The sequence below is a fragment of the Alligator mississippiensis genome, chromosome 1 (assembly GCF_030867095.1).
Source record: "Alligator mississippiensis isolate rAllMis1 chromosome 1, rAllMis1, whole genome shotgun sequence".
NCBI lineage: Eukaryota > Metazoa > Chordata > Crocodylia > Alligatoridae > Alligator > Alligator mississippiensis.
The window spans coordinates 291,744,868-291,767,489 of NC_081824.1; the positions used below are offsets into that span (position 1 = coordinate 291,744,868).

Below are 22,622 nucleotides of genomic sequence, written 5' to 3' on the forward strand. Positions count from 1 at the left end.
AAGGCATCACGAGTTAATAATAAATGAAGTATATAATAGATAATAATCAGCAATGATGAAATAATAAATACATAAAATGATGTAACAGGTCATAATAAGCAACGAAGAGATAGGCATAAATAGATACATGATATAATAGACAAGAATAAGCAATAAATTAATCATTCGCAATAAATTATAGACTAGCTCAGAAGCAATGAACAGATAATAACCATTAAACGATGTAGTGGGTAATAATAAGCAATCAAAAGATACTAAGAAATAGATACATTCTCAAATAGAGAATAATAAGCTATGAATAGATAGAAACACGTGAATCATATAAGAGATAATAACCAATAGTTTTATCAATGATCATATAGTAGCTTATCAATAGCTTATCAATTATCATATAATACATATAATATGTCTATTATATAATAGATAATAAATAGGCAATAGCTAAATGGTATCATGTAACCAGATAAATTAAAGACTAGATAATAAGCAATCAATACAGAACAATAATCAATGGTATACACGTGAGGTATATAATATATGTGTGTATATATATATATGTATATATATATATATATATATATATATGTGGTATGTACCTATGTATGTATAGATGCATATATGTATGTATGGATGTATGGTGCTGCCCTTGGCTTTACACACTCATATATGTATGTATGTATGTTAAAGCAGCTGGTCTTTGTTTCTATACACACACTCACATATCTATACATGTGTGTGTGTGTGTGTGTGTGTGTGTGTGTGTGTGTGTAATGCCAGGCATATATACAGGCAGACAAAGTTGTTTGGGTGAATCTTGTCTGCCTATGTCCTTAGACCAACACAGCTACACCCTACACCCCTGTATACATACATACATATATATTTATAACATATAAATGTTATGTTATGTTATGTTATGTATGTATGTATGTACGTGTGCATATCCATACCCATATGATGGCTACGAAGTCTGTACGCGCATATCACACTGCATGCAAGCGCATGGTGTGCATAGACGAAGGCGACCAGCCCCAGGCCACGGCTAGACCACTGGCGGCACAAGCGCCTCCCGGGCCGGCCGGGCTTCCCATCTGCTCCCTCCGGTCGGGTCCGGCCGGGCGCCCGCACAGAGCTGCGGGGGCCGGGCGCGACGTAACTTTTCCCCGGCCCTGTCAGGCCCCCTCCCCCCGGGGCCCGCAAGAAGTGGCGCGCTGTCGGGGCGCAGGATGGCCGGGCCTCCCGCCGCCCCCGTGCGTGTGGCGGCCCCGGCCCGGGCCCGGGCGGAGGCAGCGCCCCGCCAGCTGCGAGGGGCCGCGCGAGTGACATCAGCGTCCCGGCCCCGCGGCCGCCCGCGCTCATTGGCGCAGCCGCGGCTGCGGGCCGGGCACATTGTTCCGGCCCCATATAAGCGCGCGGCGCCGGCGGGGCGGCCGCAGGGCCGGGAGCCGCGCGCTGGGAGCGGTGCGGGGCTGCCCGCGGGGCGGGGCCATGGACTCGGACGCCAGCCTGGGCTCCAGCCGCGCGTCCTCGCCAGAGCCCGACGAGCTGTTCGTGCCGGGCCGCGGCAAGGCGGGCTCGGGGGGCGCCGCCGTGTCCAGCTCCACGCCCGGCGAGTCGGCGGCCGAGCTGAGCGCCGAGCTGCGCAGCGCCATGAGCGCGGCGGGCGTGGTGGTGGTGGCGGCGGCGGACAAGCTGGCCTTCAAGGCATCCTCGGCCTCGTCCTCGTCGTCCGCCTCGCCTCCGGGCTGCAAGAAGGACAAGAAGCAGATGACGGAGCCGGAGCTGCAGCAGCTGCGCCTCAAGATCAACAGCCGCGAGCGCAAGCGGATGCACGACCTCAACATCGCCATGGACGGGCTGCGCGAGGTGATGCCCTACGCGCACGGGCCGTCGGTGCGCAAGCTGTCCAAGATCGCCACGCTGCTGCTGGCGCGCAACTACATCCTCATGCTCACCAACTCGCTGGAGGAGATGAAGCGCCTGGTCAGCGAGATCTACGGCGGGCACCACGCCGGCTTCCACCCCGCCGCCTGCCCCGCCGGCGTGGCCGCCCACGCCGCGCCGCTGCCGGCCCACCCCGCGCCGCACCCCGTGCACCACGCGCTGCTGCCGCCCGCCGCCTCCGGCGCCGCGCTGCCCGGCATGCGGCCCCCGCACGGCCTGCTCAAGTCGCCCTCGGCCGCTGCCGCCGCCTCGGCCCCGCTGGGCGGCGGCTTCCAGCACTGGGCGGGCATGCCGTGCCCCTGCAGCATGTGCCAGGTGCCCGCGCCGCCGCACCACCACGTCTCCGGCATGAGCGCCGCCAGCCTGCCCAGACTCACCGGCGACACCAAATGAGCCCCCTCGGCGGGCGGCGGGACTCAGCCCCCGGCGGGGCACCTCGGAGCCCGCGCCGCCCGCGGACTGAGCGCGGGGGCCGGCACGGCTCCCCCTCCCTCCAGCACCTGGCTCCTTCCCTGGGCTCTGCTCCCACCTGCCGTGGCAAGCCGCCGGCGTTTTCTTTTGAAGGGGCGGGAGGGAGGGTTGAAATAAATCCATGTGCATCTCTCCTTTTTATTTTTTTAACTCGGCTACTTCTAGGCGCTGCTCGGACCGAGGCACCGGCGCTGCAGACGGCTCGGGGCACGTGGAGCAGCGGGTCCCCGACTGGGCGGCCCGACCCGCGATGGGGCCGCGGGGGTGGGGGACCTGCTGGGGAAATGGGGCCGTGCTGAGGACAAGTTTGGGAAGCGCTGTCCTAGAGAAAGCCTAGCGTCTCCAGTCCCAACGTGTCCTGCAGACATCCAATCCTACGGGATCCTGGAGAAGCCGGGCTGGGAGAGAGGGAGCTCCAGAGGGCATCGAGTCCTTTGTGTCTTATTTTGGGGAGAAGGTTCTTTGGGTGAATCTGATATCTTTTATTAGACCAACTTAAATAGTTGGAAACATTTTTCTTAGCAAGCTTTATTTGGGGGAGGGGTTTTTTTGGGGAGGGGTAAGGGGGCTTTTCCCGGTTTTTGCTTTTTTGTTTGTTGGGGGTGGGGGGGGGGGTTGACAGACATTTTCTGCTAGGTGGGGTGGAAAGGGGTTCCCAACAGCCGTCCCCAGCCACAGCACCTCCCAGCACAAGCTTGCCGGCACATTTGCCCTGGAGAAGCAATGCGGGAAGGGCCCTCGAGCTCACCTAGTCCAAGCAGCAAGTGAAGGTTGCATGGGAGGTCATTTTAGTGCAACCCCCAGGCTTTGCCAAACTTAAGGTTTTTTGTTTTGTTTTTTTGGTTGGGGGGTGATGTTGGTGAACGTGCAGCCCGTAAAGTTTTGAGAAGAGCTTGTTTTGCTTGGGAGGCTTGTAATACTCTGCCGGGCGCTGGTGCCAGTCCGTTTGGCTGGAGATTTTTTCTCTCCCTATGTGTGCACTTGTACTGTAAAGCTGGTCAAAGGGCAAGGGTTTCCCCTCAGTTTGATTTTGAGTGTTATTCCTTCCTTCCACCGCAACACACTTCCCCTCCCCACCTTTTTCCACCCCCTCTAACAAAGTTGCAGAGCCCGTGCTCTCCCGCCGCTGCTGCCTGTGTTGCAATACTGAGAGGTCGGGCTCGGCTCCTGGAATAACACCTTTCTTTCTTTCTTTCTTTCTTTTTGTTTTGTTTTGTTTTGTGTTTTTGTTTTTTGTTTTTGGTCTTCTCGCTGCCCCTCTCGCAGAGATTTTATCATCGGTTTATTTTTGTAAAGAAGAAAAACGAACAAAAAGTCGCTAAATAATATTTATTACTTGTTTGGTTGCAAAAAAAAAAAAAGAGGAAAAAAAAAAAAAGAAACCACCACACGAGTGATCGATCCACTGGTGAGATTTTTAAAGACGTAAAATAAATAAGACGTTTTAAGTAAGCCGGCTTTCCCCTCCCTTTGTGCTCTGGGCAGCCTTGACGGTGGGAGAAGGGCAAGACGTGTGGGGGCGGCTTCTCGGGTCAGCAGTTTGCGAAGCTGCGGGGGAGATGGATGAGGAAGGGGGTCGGGGCAGGCGGAGGGGATCACTTGGCCGCTTCTCTCTCTCTTCGGTTGTTTTTTTTTGTTTGTTTGGGGGGGGAGTTGCTTTTGTTTTTGGTTCGAGGGCTTCCCCACCTCGGCCTGATGTCGCTTTCCCGTTTGATATTTATGGGAGACATCGAAATAGCCAAGATGCAAAGGTTTGCGGGTCCCCTAAGCAAGCCAGCGGAGAGCAGAGATAGAGGGAGGTCTCTGGGGGGGGGGAGGAAATATTGAGCTGGGTGGGGGGAGGTGGGAGAACCAGGGTGCTGATGGTGGGGGGGCGGTGCTGGGTTTGGGGCTCTGCAGAGTGGCCCCTCACTGCTTGCTCCGGGATCTGCCCCCCCCCCCGGTGCACCAGGGCACAGGGGAGTTCATCTCTGTTGCCCCTTGGGACTACCGGGCGGCGCTGCCAAGACTGCTCCCGTCTCTTCTCGTTCCCTGCCCATCGCATTCAACTCCGTTTTGAAGGCAGTGGAGGGGGGCGCAGGACCCCAGGACCATCCCGTGGGCGCAGCATCGGGATCTGCGAGCCCCCCTTCCCCGCCGGGGGGCTCGCAGCAGCCGGGCGGCGTGGAGACGCCTCGGCGGTCCCTGTCCCCCCTTGCCCCTGAAGGGCCCGATCCCGACAGCCCCGTGCCCCGCGTGCTTCTGCTGAGCAAGGGGATCGGCCCACCCCCCGGCAAGGGGGCACCCAGCCCCTGCCAACCCCGTTATCCCTCTGCCCTGGGACTGGCAGGCAGGCCGCCCGCGGGGCCAGCTGAGAAGCGCGTGGCTGTGTTTGCCAGGGATCGGGATCGCAGGGTTCATTTCGCTCCGCCGGGCTTGATGGGCGGCTTGGGCCCCCAGAAGGGAAGAGATGGGGGGATCTCAGGAGGCCCCCTCTGCGAGCCCGTCTCTGGCCTTGTCTTTAAGCATCTCACTGGTAAAGCTGATCTGAGCAGCGACTGCCCGCACCTCCCGGCGGGGCCCTTGGAAAAGGGGCAATCTCGGTGTGCCCCGCCGCGGAGCCCCAGGCCACCCCTGCGCCGCCCCCCTGCCTGCTGCAGGAAACGGGCACGGGGCTGTGGCCTTTCACAGCCGGCCGCGGGGGCCAGGCTTGCACCCCCAAGCCACTGCTGGCATCCTCCGTGGGAAACCTCCCGCATCGGGGCGAAGCTGGTTGGATCCGCCCCCAAAAGGCGAGTGCTTGTCCCAGGATGGCCAGGGCAGCAGCTCCGGGCGCTTTTGAAGGTGCCGACACGCCAGTGCATCCAAATTTGAAGGTGTATCTCTCCGGGCTGATGCTACTAACATCTGGAATTAGCCATCAGCATCTGCCCGGCTACCAGTAGCACTGCCGCGTTGCAGAGCCCGAGATTTAGCAGGATATAGCAAGAGGCCAAAGGGTCCCCTTTCCTCTCCTGGCACCTGGGCACGGCGAGGCATCAGAGCAACGACCTGCCCCAGGGTCACTGCTGGCTGCACCCAGGAGTTTTACAGTTGCCTCCTCCCCAGCCTTTGAAAGCAGCCAGGCCCATTCTCTCTGCCCAGAGCAGCCACGTTGTCCTTCAGGGACACTTGACGGTGTCTTGCCACAGGACTTCCCTCATCCTCCCCAAGCCCTGGATCCTCTCTACCTCCCTCCCTGCAGTTTGTGTCCAGGGAGCAGTGCGGGATCGGGCCCCTTCCCGCACAGGTTCACAGCCGTCACTTCCAGGAGGCGAGAAAACATGACAGCAGGGTTATCCGGAGGTTGTAATAGGCGATCGTGGAAAGTGTGCCCCCCATAACAAGCCGCATTTTGCAGCTGTCCCGTTAGAGGCAGGGGGACGGGCACGCTGCGCCTCTTCCACTGCCCCGGCTCCCGCGAGGGACACGGGCAGGTCCCCAGTGCCTCCAGGTCATAGAAATCATAGACAGTTAGGGTTGGAAGGGACTCCAGGGGGTCATCTAGTGCAACCCCCTGCTCACTGCAGAACCATCCCCAACTAGATCAGCCCAGCCAGGGCTTTGTCTACCCGGGCCTTGAAAACCGCCAAGGATGGAGACCCCACCACCTCTCTGGGTAACCTGTTCCAGTGCTTCACCACCGAGAGAAAGTTTTTCCTAGTATCCAACCTAAAACCTCCTGGCTGCAACTTGAGACCAGGTCAGAGCCCTGAATTAACCCATGATGCGGCTTGCATCGATCCCGGCAGCCTGATCGCAAGCCTAGCTCGTGCTCAGGGGACACCTCTTGGCCGGTCTCGCCCATCTGCAGGAAGGGGCAAGGCTCAGACCTGCTTGCCCAATTCAGCTGCGAGATAGGGATACCGCGGGAAGGGCAGGATCTGGGGAGAGCTGGCGGGCGCGGGGGGGAGGGGGGTCATTAGGAGCTGGTCTTTGTCTCCATTAAAGGCAATGATGTGCTAGCAGCCTGAGAGATGACGGGATTCTGCAGAGATCGCGGCCACTAGACCTGTTGGCTGTAACCAGGCTTCAACCCGGGGGGCGGGGGTCTCTCTAACAGGTGGAGCAGAGGAGGGGGCAGCAAACTGACAGCCCAGCCGGGTCCCCAGGACCCAAGATCCAGCAGTCTGAGGACCCGCTGGGCTGAGGACCGGCTGGTGATGACACCTCGGTGATCTCGACCAAGTCCGGTGATGGCATCTCGAGGCTGCAGAGGAGAGCGAGGTATAATAAAGTCACTGCAAGGACCCCAAGTCTTTCCTAGGTTGGCTCCCTCCAGATTCTCCCTGAAGGGTAGGAGACGGGGTAAGGCGTGCACCTTACAGACTAATTGAATAGGATCTCTGATTCAAGATATCCTGCCGGGTGCAGTTCTACCCTTTCCGCCTGCCTAACATGGCTAACTAGCTCTCTCAGTTAAGGGTGCCACACTTAGCACTGGCTGGCCCTGAGGCCGGGCCGCTCTTTCCCCAGCTTGCCCCGTGGTTAATCGTGTGATATATATCTAACCTCCCCCCCTCCCACGCTCCCATCCCTCTCCTCCGTGTCTGGGCGAGGGAATATTTTGATTAACCCGTGCTTTTGTAAGACAGAAAAACAGCTGAGTGAGAGTACGGTGATGGCTTAGAGGTCCCAAAGGACAGACCCAATATGCAAAGGTAGACACTGATTTGATTCTTCCTATCTACTTGTCCCTCAGCGGTCTATCAGGATCCAACAAGGGGGAGGCATCATTTCGGCCAGTCAGCCCCTCCAGAATGTATTATGAGTTATATCTGTCAATTCCTTTTCTATAAGGTTTCCATTAAAAAAGAATCAATGCCGTGGGCAAGATATTGTCAGGTGGACACTGCACACTGGAGTTGGCATGGCCTCTACCTGGGGCCTCGACCATCTACGGTCAATATTTAATAGAGGCAGGGCGCTGGATGCTGTGGTTCCTCTGCTTTACCTGTGCCAGGTTGGGGTGTTGTTAGGTCTGCCTTGTGTTAGGGCTGAGGGTAGTCTTCTGTTATGTCAAGTACAGATGATGGGTGATACAGGACAGTTTGGCTAGGGCTGACCCTGCCTCAGGCGGGGGTTGGACTAGATGCCTTCTGGAGCAACCTTCCAGTCCCTAATCCTAATTCCCCCCTTCCCCCCCTCATAGAAATACCACCGAAGTGCAGGGTTTTTTCTCCTGCGAAGAACCGGAAGCCCTCTCTGGGCAATGGCTGGGAGCGGAGGAGTCCCTCTCCCAGCTGCAAAGGCGCTGGGGGTCCAGGATATCCGTGCAGGCGCCGAGGCCCCTGCCCCAGGGTCTTCACCGCTCGTGTTTCCCCAGGGCCACTGCCACCAGCCTGAGCCCGGGCTCTCCCCTCTCCCCTTTCCTTCCTCTCTAAAGCCATCAAGGAAGGTGAATGCGGCCTCAAGCGCCCCGGGCAGGGATGGGGGCACTGGCTATGAAGAACTAGCGCTTGCACAGGAAGAAGTTTCTCCCGGCTGTGAAGCAGAGGGAGCAGCGGCTTGGAGAAGGGGGGCTGCCACGTCCTTTCCCCTCTGCCTCCTCCCCCCGATCCAGCCTCCAGCCGGGCAGTATCCGCCCCCCATTGCTTTCCATCGCCGCCTTCAGCCCCTAGCAAGGGACAACAGCCCTTCTCCAGCGCTCGGCGGGTTATCCCAGGATCAGCCCGAACCGACGCAAACGCCACGTGTGTCGCCCCGCGCTGAGCCGGGTGTCCGCCCAAAGGCTCCGCGCTGCCTTCAGCAGCCCCCAGGGGCCAGGCGCTCAGCCCCCCCGCGCCGCGCCTGCCTGCGGCCAAGGCGGGCTCCTCCGCCCACTGCAGCCGGGCACCGAGCCCCACTCAGCCCACTGGCGGGAGGAAAAGCCAAGGGGCTGGAGGCGGCTGGGCTGGTCCTGCCTCAGAGGGACAGGAGGATGCACTGACCGGGTCACCCTGGGCGCCCCCCCCGAGCCCAGTCCCCCACTCTGTGCTGCCCTGGGAGGGGGGGGGTGCAGCCCACGTCTCCTGGGGCGGACTGAGCCCCTGCCTCAGACCTCGGCTTCCCGCCGCCGCCCTCCCGGGCCCCGAGCCCTGCTGTGCTGCTAGCCGCCAGCCTGGCCCGCGCCGGCCCCTCTCCACAGGCTGCAGCGCGTCCCCGTGCAGGGCAGGGCTGCACACTGCGGCCGGAGCTGCACTCCCTGCCCCGCCACCCGCTGCTGCCCTCGGAGCCCACCAAAGACACTGACACTCGGGCCTAGGGGGCCTGCATAAGCATGTGCGATCAGCTCACAGTGTGCTCTGTCTCTGCACCTCTACCGGTATTATTAGTATTAGTATTAGTACTACTGTTATTATTATATAGATATATGTATAGATATATTTAGATAAATATCAACATATAGGATATCTATCTTTAGATAGATAGATAGATAGAATATCTATTCCTGTTATCCCTGCATAAATACATTATCATCTATCAACGATCCATGAAAGGAATCAATCCACTCAAGTAACTCAGCACACTTGTGTCAGGGGGAATTTAAGCTTTCCCTCATAGGCACTACAGTCAAGGCTGGAGACTGTGGCTGGGGTCTTCCAATGCTCCTGCTGGAAGCAAAGCCAGAGGTTCCCAGCTAGGGGGGGTTTGCCCCTCTGCTCAGGGACAGACTGATCGCCAGGTTTGGGGTCAGGAAGAATTCTACCTCGCAGTCAGATTGGTACGGACTGTGTGTGTGGGGTAGGGGGGGCACGGGCAGTGTTTTCCTTTGTGCTGGGGGTTGGGCATGGCCTCTACCTGGGACCTCTTGTGTGTATATTGCCAACATTTCATGGAAGTAGGTTGCTGACTGCTGTGGTTCCCCAGCTTGAGCTGTGTGTGGCGGGTTAGGGTGTTAGGTCTATCTTGTGTCAGGGTTGAGGGTAGTCTTATGTTATGATGAGTGTAGATGATACAGGACAGTTTGGACGAGCTGACCCTGCCTCAGGCAGGGATTGGACTAGATGCCCTCTGGAGCTCCCTTCCAGCCCCACTTCTCTAGGAGTCCATGATTCCACCTGAAATAAATACATTGATTCCCTTCCAGTGACTCAACAGAGGGAGAACTGATTTCAAGCAAACCCAGCCTGCGATATATTGTCAGTGGCAGGCAGTGCATGGAGGTACACCTGTGTAGATTTAACACAACCGGTGTTAATTCGATGTAAATGAATGTGAGGCATCCACATCGGAGCACAGTACAGAGTATATAGTACATATGTGCTCCAGTGTAGAAACCCCTTTCAAACAGCTCTTTTCTACCAGCCAGCTTGTGCTGAGGGCTGCCCTGCAGTAGGATCTTCCAGTGGGGTAAAATTTTCAATATGAGTTTATAAAAACCCAGCTGTGTGTATATGTGTGTTGCAGGGAGAGAGGGATTCCCACTGATTTCTTTTCCACTGGAGCCCTCTCCTCCTCCACTTCCAAAGCTCACTGGCGATCTGCTGTCTTAGCAAGAAGGGGGACCAGGATTCAGGCTATTGCTGAGCTGATGGCAACTGATGTTTCATGGAAACCCTTCAGGTACCAGGGTCCCACACTCAGCACTGGCATTCTGGGGTAACCCCCTGCCCATCGCTGCCAACCCTGCCCAGCAGCTGGTTCAGAGAAGCCAGGCCAGAGGTGCCAGCAAGGGAGAAGCCAGGAGCAGAGGAAGGGGCCTGGCTGGGGAGATACCCAGATCCACAGGTCCTCACTTTGTCCAACCTACTCAGGGCAAAGCCCCAGCCCATTGAGGGCAAGGCGAAAATGGAGCCATGCAAGGAGATCCTACACTTTTCCATGAGCCGGGGCAGGAGAAAAGGGAGCAAACACCAGTTGAGAAACTCCTCCGATGAGCTGCAAGTGAATACAGCTAGAATTGCAGTAGACTAATTCTGCTGCACATTAGTGCATCATGGCAAAAGCTGTCCTAATCTGCTAATGCACAGTAGACTTAGTTTACTGTGTATTAGTGCCCCTTTCCTGATAGTAAATCATGCTAGGAAAGAGCCCCTCCATGTGCAGTGATCGCTGGACATTTGGCTTGATCTCTGCTTTCCTTATGAAAACACTCCCTCCCCCACTCCCCTTCTCCCTACCATCACCCCTTTTTGTCTTGCCTCTACCACATTCACTCTATGCAGACCCATAGCTGGGCAGAGCATGATGTTATTGTGCTAACGCATTACAGTCTGCAACAGATGGTTGCAAGTACTCAGTCTGCCAATGCAGCGTTTCCAGTTTCAAATGAGTCAGGCAAACCTCGTCTTTTTTTTTTTTTGCTAGCAATGGGAAAGGGAGGGGGCTGTCCCAAGCGGGGCCTGACAATGCCACCCCTACATCTGCATAGCTTGCTGCTGATCATAGAGAAACAACTTAGGTGAGGCATGAAAAAAGGTGCCAGGTTCTCTTTGCTGCTAGTTCATATGGGGTAAGATTGACAGACAAGATGCTGGAAGCACAGTAGCCTAATTCTACTGTGCATTAGCACATCACGGTGAAAGCCCCCAGTGAAAGCACGTGTAGAGAAAAAACCTAATCCTCTAGGAAGTTTGCCTGCCATGTCTCTTCTACCTGCTCAAAATCAAACTGAATGCTAAGACCGTGGCAATCCACTCACAGGTCTTGATATTGTCATTGATTGATATACTTTATTACCTGATTGCACGTTTTCAATAAACAAACCATAATTTATCTGTCTCTATATTTTTCCCTGAGTGATTATCAAGGTTAATTATTTGGGATGAGATTTTCAAAGCCTCCTAAGGAGATCTAGAATCTTAATAAACTTATTAATTTTAGTGGGAAGAAGCATCCATACCCTCTTGGCTTTTAAAATTTCAGTCTTATCTTGAAAGTTTCAGTACTTTTGGCAGCCCTTTTTGCTTAGGACAAATCCGGGCCTCTGCTGGGCCATGTTATGTTATGGTTTATATGAGGTTCACATGCAGTTTTTGGTAAAAAGCATTGCAAAATGTCTGCTGAAGGACAGCCTGACATCCTAATGAGGTACCAGACCTCCTTCCCAGGTACACTTTGCCCATTTCTTACAGAACTTGAAGAGAAGGCCTTCTAATTCATCCTTTTTTTAAAAGCTTGATCATGCAGGCATTAGAGAGGCAAAGTGATCAAGGTGATCTTCATCTGTGTGAGGATAAGACCACTATATATCATCTGCCAGACCTTGTTCCATTTTATTAAAGCATCTAAGCATGAGCTTATCCTACTCTGCTTGAAGGCCTAAAAAGTATTAATAACGTCTTCTTTGTAATGTGTCATCATCTTAGCCTTAAAACTAAGTCTCGAAATGAAGTGAGTAGCTGCAGCCATCCACCTTTTGGGTTAATGCTTTTTCAGGAACTTGAGCAGTGTGGAATAGGATTGCACTTAGAAACCCAATAGATGGAATCAGAGCTGGATTAATTAATATGTGCTACAATGAAGGGATGGGAAAGCACCCTTCATTGTAGACCATGAGATTCAGTTTTTCTTATTATCTAAGAGCCAGGATTTGAATTCATGTCTCCACAGAGGAAAGACATTAGATATTTATCCTTTTAATTTTTTCCAAAACTACTGACTTTCTCCAAAACCAGCTTTCCTCACATAGTAGGTGGTGACTTTCCCCTCTTACCTACATCATCCTAACTGGCACAGTCTTCTGATAAATGAGCTGTGATACTGTCACTAGGCCAGAGGGTTTATGGACGCTTGTTACTACATCTGTACTACTCTTAGTTCCCAAGTGAGTCTTTCATAGACTTTTATTTTCCCTGGCATGAGTAGTTCCTACTCCATGACCCAAGTTTTCAAAAGAACCCAGGGCCAGATGTGTCTGTGCTCAGCACCCAGAGTTGAGGGGCAGGGTTTCCAGAGTACCCCATAGTTTTCATTGGTGACACATCTCCAGAATTACAAAAGAACTCAGCACCCAATGGTCTAAACTTTTTTTTGTGGAAATCTGGCTGCTTATTTAGATACCTAGATAGAAATCGAGTTCTTTGTGAATGCTGAAACTTTCTGAATGTTTCATCCTATACGTGTCTTTGCAATTTTCAAATGTCTGTTTAATCATGCAAGTACTCCAATAACCTGCAGCATTTAAGAAAATTAATTTCCTAAAACAAACACTTCTTAAAAATACTTCGTGGTTTGTAATAGGATTTACTAAAGGAATTCCTCACACATGGTGAAGGGAATGAAGAGAAGGATGGCATTCCAGTTCCATACTCATCAAATTATATATACGACACACTAGTTGTTCAGCCTGAAAATTTAAGATGCAACAAAAATGCTCTTATTATAGGGATTGCACTTTTGAAGACAATAGGAGTTTTACAATTGGCTTCAATGGCAACAAGACTGGATCCGAAGTTTTGTAAACACAAAGTTCTTTGGTTGGAGTAAAAGATTGAAAAGAGTGAAAGAGATTAATTTGAATCTATTCATCCCAAACATTTTTCTGGAACCTGATGATGTGTGTATGTTTTCAGGAGTTATGAACAATGCAAAGATATTACACAGATATGGCAATATCCTGTGATAGCCTGGAGTTTGTCCCAAACCCCTTGCCCCCAAAGATGGATGTAAATGCAAAGTAGTGTTTCCCTTTTTCATTCATCCCTATTCTTAGGTTTATCTTTAGAAGTTTTGTTCTGCCATTTATCTTCACTTGTTGGAAATGTCTTGACAAACTCCTGAGAATTAATTTCCCATCAGCCTTTTGCCTTCTCTTCTTGAACTGGCAGGTCAGATCTCACCATATGCATTAAAAGGGGTTATCTGGATGGGCCACCCTGCTCCATTGTCCCTTCTTATGCTTGTCCCTATCCCAGCAGGGAACCAGTGTCATGCACATGGAGAGCTCTCTAAGGCAAGGGAATCAAACTCTTCTTCTAAACAGCCCTCAGCTCCCTGGCCATCATCAATCATTGTATTCCCCTGCCAAAACCAATACAGTTGGATCAGGCCCAATACACAGAGTGTTTCCTCAAAGTCAGAAGCGTGCTTTTTAGTTTAATATATTCTCTATGTTGATCCTATTAGCAGGAAAAAAATCAATCAATGTCACCAGACATCACCAGCCTACAGATTGATCACAGTGTCAGGATTGTTTGAGATTTTTACAGATGCAGAAAGCAATTGTTAAAATCTATTTTCAGTACGATATAGATCTTTGTTTCCTTGGAAATCACACCCTTTCATTTATTTACAAAGCCTGGGCCACAGTCTGCTCAGTAAAACCCCTTTAACTTCCACAGGGATCTTTTTCTGATGGAACTAAGCAAAGTTGGGCCTGACATGTTTAGAGAAACAGAACTGAAAAGACTGCCTTAAAACAGAAACAAAAATGCTTTGCATGCTATTCCAAAGGTGGATAAAACAGCAAAACATATAATAGCACATTGGACTGGACTTAATACATGTAGGTGCTAATTAAACTACTCGATTCTGCTGTTTGAATTTCAATTTAGATAAGCCTAGAAACAGAGGAGGAAGAATTTTTGCTCTCTCACCCAACCCCACCACACAGATTGAAGCCCCTCTGCACTGTTCAGGAATGGACAGAGGAAGGGGGAGAATTCATTCAGTGCATCTTAGGCAGTGTGGCTATAATCCATGGGCAAGAGGAACTCTTTGACCTGCTCTGGATTGTAGAGCAGCCCCCAGGCAGCCCTCCCAAAGTAGCATAAAGTAGAGATCCTCTGAGCTGCTCAATAATCCTAAGGGTACAAAATGGCTTGAAACCACCTTTTGCCTCCAACCCAAGGCTGTGATTCATAGAGGCAGAGCACAAAATAAAGCTTCTTAGGACTTCCCAATTCTGGAGGCCATTGCCACTATAACTGGGAAAATGATGTTGAACGGAATAGAGGACCCATAAAAGAGATGAGTCCCGTCTAGGGCAGCTGCAAAGGAGACAGATTGTTTAGACTTTTCCCATCACAGATTCATATTAAGTATGTACTATATCATTTTCTCAATTAAGATATTATTGATTAAAAATATAGCAAGAGCAGAGGTAAAAAAATCAAAGCCTAAAATGTTTAATGCATGCCAGTATGACTGTTGCCTGTACTACCTTGATTCAGTCTCCTTTGTGTACATATTTTGTATGATTTTATGATTAAATAATAGCATTTTTTTTCCTACAGAACCCTGACTTATTCAGTAGACTAGATAAGTAGAATAAATCTGTTCTGGGGATGAATCAGTGTTGTGTACTAAAAAGAGCTACAGCCTGGAGGACTGTATCTCATTTATTTCAGAAGCTGAAAGGTGTGCAGTTAGGATTAAGGAGACTAAGGATAAAGGACAGGGGACTGCAGGAGAGAGAAAGGGCAGTCTCATGTGTACTGCCCTAGCAAATTGGATTCCACCCCTGCCTCTACCATAAAGCTCTTATGTGAGCTGAGCAAGTCACTGAAACCAAAACCTTTCACAGGTGGTGTGTTCTTCAGTTTCGTGGTGCCCAGGCTGAGACACCTGAGACCTGATTTGCAGAAGTGCTATGTGTATGCTCTTTGAAAGTCAGTCTGAAGGTGGGCATGAGGTACTGAGACACAAATCCTACTGGACACTTTTGAAAAAGGTGCATCCATAATAACAACAGGCAATGCAGACAGCATTAAGTTAGCCTGGAAACTGGAGTCAGACACCTCCAAGATCCCAGATGTGTCCGGGGTCCTCCACATAGAATTGCTTTGTAATTCTTTACAAATCAGTCCTGTCTTTTCTTAAACAAGGCAGGTGGTTTGGATCATTAGGGTACATTTACAGAGGGGAAATCAGGATGCATTTTTCAACAATGCTTCAGCTGTGCTAATGCTAGAAGAGACAGGACTTTGATATTCTTACCACTATGTCATGACATTTTCCTATTGCTTGAACTCCCAGTGATTTCAGAACTGAAGTCAATGCAAGTGTTGCCTGCATAGGGTTGACAGAATGGAGCTTTATGCAGCTGTTTCTTACCCATCTGAACAGAGGGTCTGAACAAAACCAAATTAAGCAGAAATGACACCCTGAGCTCAAGGACTGCTTCACTGTGTTTGTGTATGAAGAAGGCAGGGAGAAGATGAAAGTGATGGACACTCTCCTGGAAGAGGAAGCAAGCTACGTGCCCATGACATACAGTAGTGGTGCACAACCTTTTGGCCCATCTGGGTCTGGGTTTGTCCGTGGGCCAAATACAGTCTGTGGGCCCAATCCAGAGCATGCTGGATCAGGCCCAAGCACCACATCAGACCCAAAGCCTTGGCCCCAACCACCAGCTCAAGTCCACCATGCCAGCCCTAGCCCCAGCCCCACATGCAGCACATTGAGCTCTCCACCTTGCACCTCCACCCCCATGCTTGCCAGATCACGCCAGCTACCCCAGCTCCAGATCCCATGGATGGGGTTATGTCATTTGGCCTGTGAGGCTTGGAAATTTGGTAGCAGCGAAGCAGTGGTAGCATTAACTGCTACCACTCCCCCACTGCCAAATTTCCAGACCCTTGGGGAGACCTGTGGCCCAGATATAGCCTGTGGGCTAGGGACTGAGCACCTCTATCATATACTGTCCTTGAAGGGTCAGAAATGTGCCTTGTAAGGATGGCATGGTGAAATCTTGGGGGACCTCCTCAAACAACCTGAGGAGTAAGGGCTCCTGCCTCTGAGGCTTTGTCTTCATACAGGTTGCACCGTTTTTCTGATGCTGGTGTTGTTAAACAGAATAATCCCTCCATCCCTCCAAAATAGTTTTCACAGAAGTAAAAAACAATCACCAAACCCAATCAAATTCAAAGCAGTTGTCTCTGTCAGAAGTGTAGAAAGTTAGTCAAGAAAACGGGAGGGAGAATGTGCTTTTCAATCAATATTAACATATCCTTCAATCCCAAGATACCATTATGAACTTAAGGCCATAGGAGCCAGGCTAGGCGAAAATGACTTAAACCACATACTAATTAAACAATTAAGATTTCAATTCTTGAGGCTAAAGAGGAAACTTTTCAGTAGTTAATTAACAAAATTCTCTTTAATCCTAACTATACAAGCCAATTTGCTTGCCAAAAAAAGGAAATATAAAATGTTATTTGAAGAAATCAGTTTGGACTTTTTGTGTGTGCTAGTAAATGAAGTTTAATGTATTTAAAATATATTCATTATAATGTATTAAGACCAATTTTCATTTTGTTTGTATTCCTAAGAGTGTGACAGTGTCTTGTTTGCAACTGCCCCTGGGTATAAGCTATCTTTGTGTAACTTAATTAGATATTCTACATGCTAGTGTGAGGGACATATGTCTATTCACTATAACAAACATCAAGAGTCTGCCACATGCTTCTGTTTCGGCTATACTGAAATAAAGGCAGAGCAAGTGCAAGCTCTCCCAAGGACCTGTGGCCTCAAACAGCTTGAACACAATCAGCAGGCATTCACTGATTGGTTACAGTTTATTAACAGCCTATAAACTTCTCATCTGCTCATGGGGACTTGTTAGGGTTGTCACCTGCAACTGCCAAAAGTAGCACAATGGCTCTTCAGAAATGAATCTATATTTCTGATATTCTTTTTTTGTCTTTCCAGCTCAAATATTATATAAAAATGGCACACAAGGAGGTTTTGATAATGAAAAAAACTACTCAGAAACTGTTAGAACATTATCTAAATGCCCACTGTTACTTTCCTTTTTTTCTTCAGTTAGTTGTACATTGTAAAAAAAGAAAATCAGTAAACAAAACATTATATTTATGAACAAAACACATCCTTCTGAGGGATTCATTATGTTGGCTATCATTTGTACCCTGTCAGTATTTCTTTTCCATATATTTCTCATAGAAAGAAGGAAAAGCAAGAATTTGATAAAAACAGATGCTCTCACTCAAGATATCTTAAAAAGACAGGTTTTCACTGTACTTTGTATAAGAGATTATCAACTGTCCCAATAAGCCTCTACCTTGACTCTGACTCTACAGAAACTTACCCACACCCTTGACTTCAGGAATTGTGAGCAGTCTCATTTTTTTTGGTAGTACTATTCCCAGATTAGTAAATTAAGGATAGGCATAAATCTTTCAGATCAGGGCCTTAGATAATACTAAAACATATGGATTGTTTGAGTTAAGGACACAATATTGTTTGAAGATGCTCCCAGGAATTTAGAGCAGCCTCTTCCTTCTTTGCCCATGTTGGAAGACATTATTTCTTCTTTCATCTTGTTTGTTGCTGATGTTTTTTCTTGTCTGTATGGGAACATTATACATGTAGTACATATTTTAAAACAAAAGACAGTCAACATGTAAGATACTATGTAACAGTGCATCCATTAAAAAAGAAGCAAAACACCATGACATTTAAAAGTCATTCTATGTCACTAAAAAACAATACTGTACATTATATTGAAAGATCTAAAGCAAAACCTTCATCAAAGACTGTCTTCAATGGACATCCATCTATCTTCAGCAACCAAATATTTCTGAAATATGCAGTACATTTTAACTCCGTGTGTTTCCAGAGTGAACAGACATCTCACAGAGATTACTGGCCTGGTTGAAAGTTGTTAGGTATGGGATAAGTGAAAGTCAGATAACTGCAAACAGCAATTAATAGAGGTCAAAGAGCAACATTTCAAGAAATATGGATATTTTATTCTACTTGCTGCAATACACACTATCACTGTGAAACAGCACCTGTTTTAAACCCAGTTCTCTCAATAGCTTATAAATTTAACCTTAGTCCAGCAGTGAGGTAAAAAATAATAAAAAATTTTAAAAATTAATATTTATCTGTCGCTGGCTGCCTGTCATGCGGCCCTTGATGGCTTGCCAAAACTCTGTAAGCGGCCCTCTGCCTGAAATAATTGCCCGCCCCTGGGCTAGTAAGTAGTTTACAGCATGATTTGTGATAGCAGGTCTGATTTTGAAAAGTCTGAAGATCCGGGTTGTTGAAACAGTAATAAAACCTTGCTAGCTATAACAGTACAGAAAAGTCTATCAACCCGGATGAAAAATTTTGAGCATGATGGAGATGCCTGGTTTTCCTCCTAGCATGACAGGCCCTTCTTGCATTTCAACTGATTTGCTGTGGCCATCAGTTTTTGAGGAAAGAAAAACACATGCTGTGTTAGAAGAGCCGATTTGTCATTTTAACCCAGTACCATTTTGAATGCGCTTCATTCATGAGTTTTATGCTACCAAAAATTCTGTCACAATTATCTAAAACTAGGGATCAGAATGGATCCCACCACATACATAGACACCCACATTTTAGAGGTTCAGCATAAGAAATCAGATGGGGACCTCTGCTTCACAAAAACCTGATACACTTTTACAATGGGAGCTGCAAAAATCCTAGATTTGGTTGATACCTCTTGGACAGGTAAACTCTGTAGTCTTGATTCCATTTTGGAGTTTGTGGAGGGAAATCTGTTGCTAGTAACACGTTGAGTAAAATCCAAAACCTGAGGCCACCTGCTAGGAGTAACTCTTCTTTTCATCCCCCAACCATAAACATGACTATGGGCCTAGTACAGAGAACCTTTCCTTTAAAACATCAATGTATGCTGTAACAGGCCACATATAACACAGTCTCTAGATACCCAGGTGAGTGATGGCACAATGAAGGACTGAACTCTAATACATTTTAAACAACATTTTAATTTCTTTTTACATGAAGAGCTGGGTTTCACCACAGATGTGGTACAGTCATAACCTGAATAAATAACTTTTCAGATGTCACTTATTTTGGAAAAGTCAGGGTCTGAATATGTTTTATTTTTTTGTATGTTGATTCATAGCACAAACACAGAAGCTAACTCTTGAGATATTGTTACCAAAAGCCAAAGCCATGCCTAACCAAATGCAAGTGGTTTACTGAATATGAAAAATGAACATTTTCTGTATACCCCCTAATGGAGGCCAGCTCAAGCAGGACACTATGAAAACTAATCCACTCTGTAGCGGGGCTGTCAATTATGACTTTGGCTGAACAAAGTATAGAACTATAGATCACTCCATGACAAGGGAGAGCTAATTCATCTTTATTGTAGCATTCTGGGCCTCATATGTGCAGTGGCTACTAATTATAATACCAAAACTGTTCTGTATTCAGCGTGAGGTTTCTGTAATGTGCTATGCCACGCTGTCCCCCAGCATTGTTTGCTATACACATCAACCTTCTGAAAGAAAAGACAGTCCCATGATCACTCTCCTTTTTTGCATAACTTTTTGTTTAGTTTATCCAAAAAGACTTCCATTTTTGGTAAAACTAACCAAATATAGAAGGAGGAAGAAGTTGAATGTGCTTTCCATTTCTCTGCAATGTAAAAATCTGACCCTTTAAGATGCTACAAAAAAGCTTCTCTGAGAGAAATTTCCTGCCACTGGCAAATGTCATTCTGGTATTAACATATAACATCTGGTGCTGCTGAGTCATGATTCCACTTTGGAAAAAATCAGTCCCCTCTCATCACACACACACACACACAGACACACACACACACGGCAAAATCAGGAGACTGAGTGATGTAGTAAAATTACAAAAGGCTGGTTAGCTAAACCCAATGGGCCCTCTTATAAAACACATCTATTTTTTACCTATAATCCGTATTTATAAAGCATAGTGTACGCATATATAATACCAGCATATATGTGCATATATAGTATTAGTAGTATAATATTAATATATGTACATATGTTCACACAAGATCAAAGGAAACTGAGATCAATCATCTCACAGTGTTGCTGCATTCTAAATGATTATTTATGAATAATTAATTAAAACATTTTTTATAGCTATTATATAAAATATAACAATATTTGCAAAAAAATGGTCAGGATTGTTCATTTTATTGCTGTATTTATTTATTGCACCTGTTTTCCTGAAATTACTGTACATAATATCCAAGTAGTGAAACAATATTTATATAACTGAAGATGTGTATGTAATCTGTCAACAGTGTTTCTCAAATATAAATGTGCCATATAAGGATTATAAGGACAACTCACCTCTGAGAGAGGTTAAAATTCAGCTAAGGGAAAGGAATTGAAGCTTTGCACTGCATTTGGGGGGATAATTATCAGGAAATCTCTAGAGTGTCTTTTGTTCATTGGTCATTTTAGCTGTTTGGTATATTAATCTTTTTTTTAACTCAGTCAAGTCCTTCTTGGTGAACAAACTAGGAACCAAGTTTTAATCCCATTTTAGCTAAAAATGTGTGGCTACGCAGCCTCTGATTCCTGCCATTTTCTCACCATTATATTCCCACTACAGTTCTGGGGGGGTGGGTTGTCTACATTTAAAATAATTGCATGTGGGACAAAGGCCAAGATATTTAAAGGGCCGCAAAGCCTGACTGATTTAGATGGCTAAGTCCAATTTTTAAAAAGTGTATTAGACATGTAAGAGCCTTAACATCATTGACTTTCAGTGAGCCTCAGGGCTTGTCTACACTGAGAAGCTAATGAGGAAAAACTCGGGTGTGCAGTAAAAGCACAACAGGTATTCCACCTCAACTCTGCAGGTAGACATGCTTATTCTGCACTAGCCTGTCCCATGAACAAGCCTTACAAGTCTACATCACTTCTGAAAAATGGAACCTAATCATCTAAGCTACTTAAGCCTTGCAGTATCGAGCAAAGCAATGCCTGGGAACCTTTACAAGTCTAATCTCTCCAGTTCAAAGTGTGACTCTCTACTGGATGTTCAGCAGCCCTCTCTATGATTAGAAAGCCCATTGATAACAAAAGCAGTTCTGCAAAAAAAAAAAAAAAATGTGTTACAATATGCAATCAAGAACTATAGGGCAGTTCTGCCAGGATATTGATACATACTTGAACACACTTGCTGTCTGTATTTTCCATGCTTATTTTGTCCGTTTCATTAACAAAAATATTGACTTGGGAAACTAATGTAGATATATTAATGAAATTACATTCTTTAATTTCAGGGCTTGATCCCACCTTCCTCAGACACCTGGAAGTCCTTGATTTCTTTCCCAAAAGACTGGAGTTTTGCTTTCTATAGAAAGAAAGAAGACGTGGAAATTATACATGTTGAGAAGGATTTGAGCCAGCAGAAAGCAAACCAGGTGAAGGTTAGAACAGTATCCTTCTGTGTACACTGTATGCTGTCTGCTCCCCAGAAAGAGAGGGCTACTTTGACTTACAAAGCCTCATGCCTTTGCAGGTGCGCTAGGAACTTGGCCACAGTACTTCAGTTAGCCACATTTATTACCTTTTGGATTTCAATAATTAATCATTCATTCCTTTCTAAAAACAAAGAATAGAATTTGAGCATCTAGCTGCCCCTGTCTTCTCTCTCTCTCAAGCCTCCCTGCCAATACATTCGGCCTGTTTGTTCTCTTTCATTCCTGTTCTTCCTGTTGCATTCTGTCCATTCAATGGGGAAAGAGGGAAACCGGATGGCTGGATTCAGTGCAGGGAAATGACTTCAGAGCTACCTTTGTTTTTTCCCCTCATTTCTTTGAACACACTTGGCCATGTGTCACTATGAAAGGACTTGTTTTAGCAGTTTGGAACATCCAAGAAGCAAAGCTGCTTCAGCCAGAATCACTCACATCTTTTTGGGTTGACTGAGGCTCTGAGTTAAACTGCCAATTTTTTGCAACAAAACTGACCATGACATCGGGCATTGTGTTATAAATTAGCCACAGACTTCCAAGCAAATTGTCCCTTTTCATTGTATCAGTGTAAGCCTCTATAGCATTTGGCAGAGGCTACTGACTTAAGAAAGACTCAAAGAATATTTTTCTTGTGAGGAAAGCCAACTCTTTGAAATCGATTTTATATACTAGCATGTGTGATTTCACAGCACACTGGATTACTCTATTTTAAAAAAGACTGGCTATTGTTTTCCACATCAATGCACTTTTTATTTCTAATGTATATTGAACTTAAAGTGAGCATTTGATTGTCTATTTTAAACTTGTTTATAATGGAAAAAGAAAAACACCTCCTTTTTTTAGAAGGGGTATTATTCTTTTTATTTTTAGTAAAACTGTCTTACCATTTGGGAAGTCAGAACGGAAGGAAGCAAAGAAATTATGATATATAATCAAAAAAATGATTCATGTTCTTTGCATGATCCCCATGTTCATACAACTGTACCTTGAAAAGTGAATGCTAATGAAAATCCACATGAAAAAAATAGAATTGTTAAATATTGGCTATGGACTTTAAACA

General features: G+C 47.5%; 1 protein-coding gene across 1 annotated transcript; it reads left to right on the forward strand.

Annotated features, from left to right (window-relative positions):
• Window positions 1–1,488: 1,488 nt before the first annotated feature.
• Window positions 1,489–2,960, forward strand: OLIG2 (oligodendrocyte transcription factor 2). The gene has a single exon (XM_059726440.1). It carries the CDS (start codon window positions 1,489–1,491, stop codon window positions 2,335–2,337), a length of 849 nt encoding a protein of 282 aa, XP_059582423.1. The 3' UTR covers window positions 2,338–2,960.
• Window positions 2,961–22,622: the final 19,662 nt, after the last annotated feature.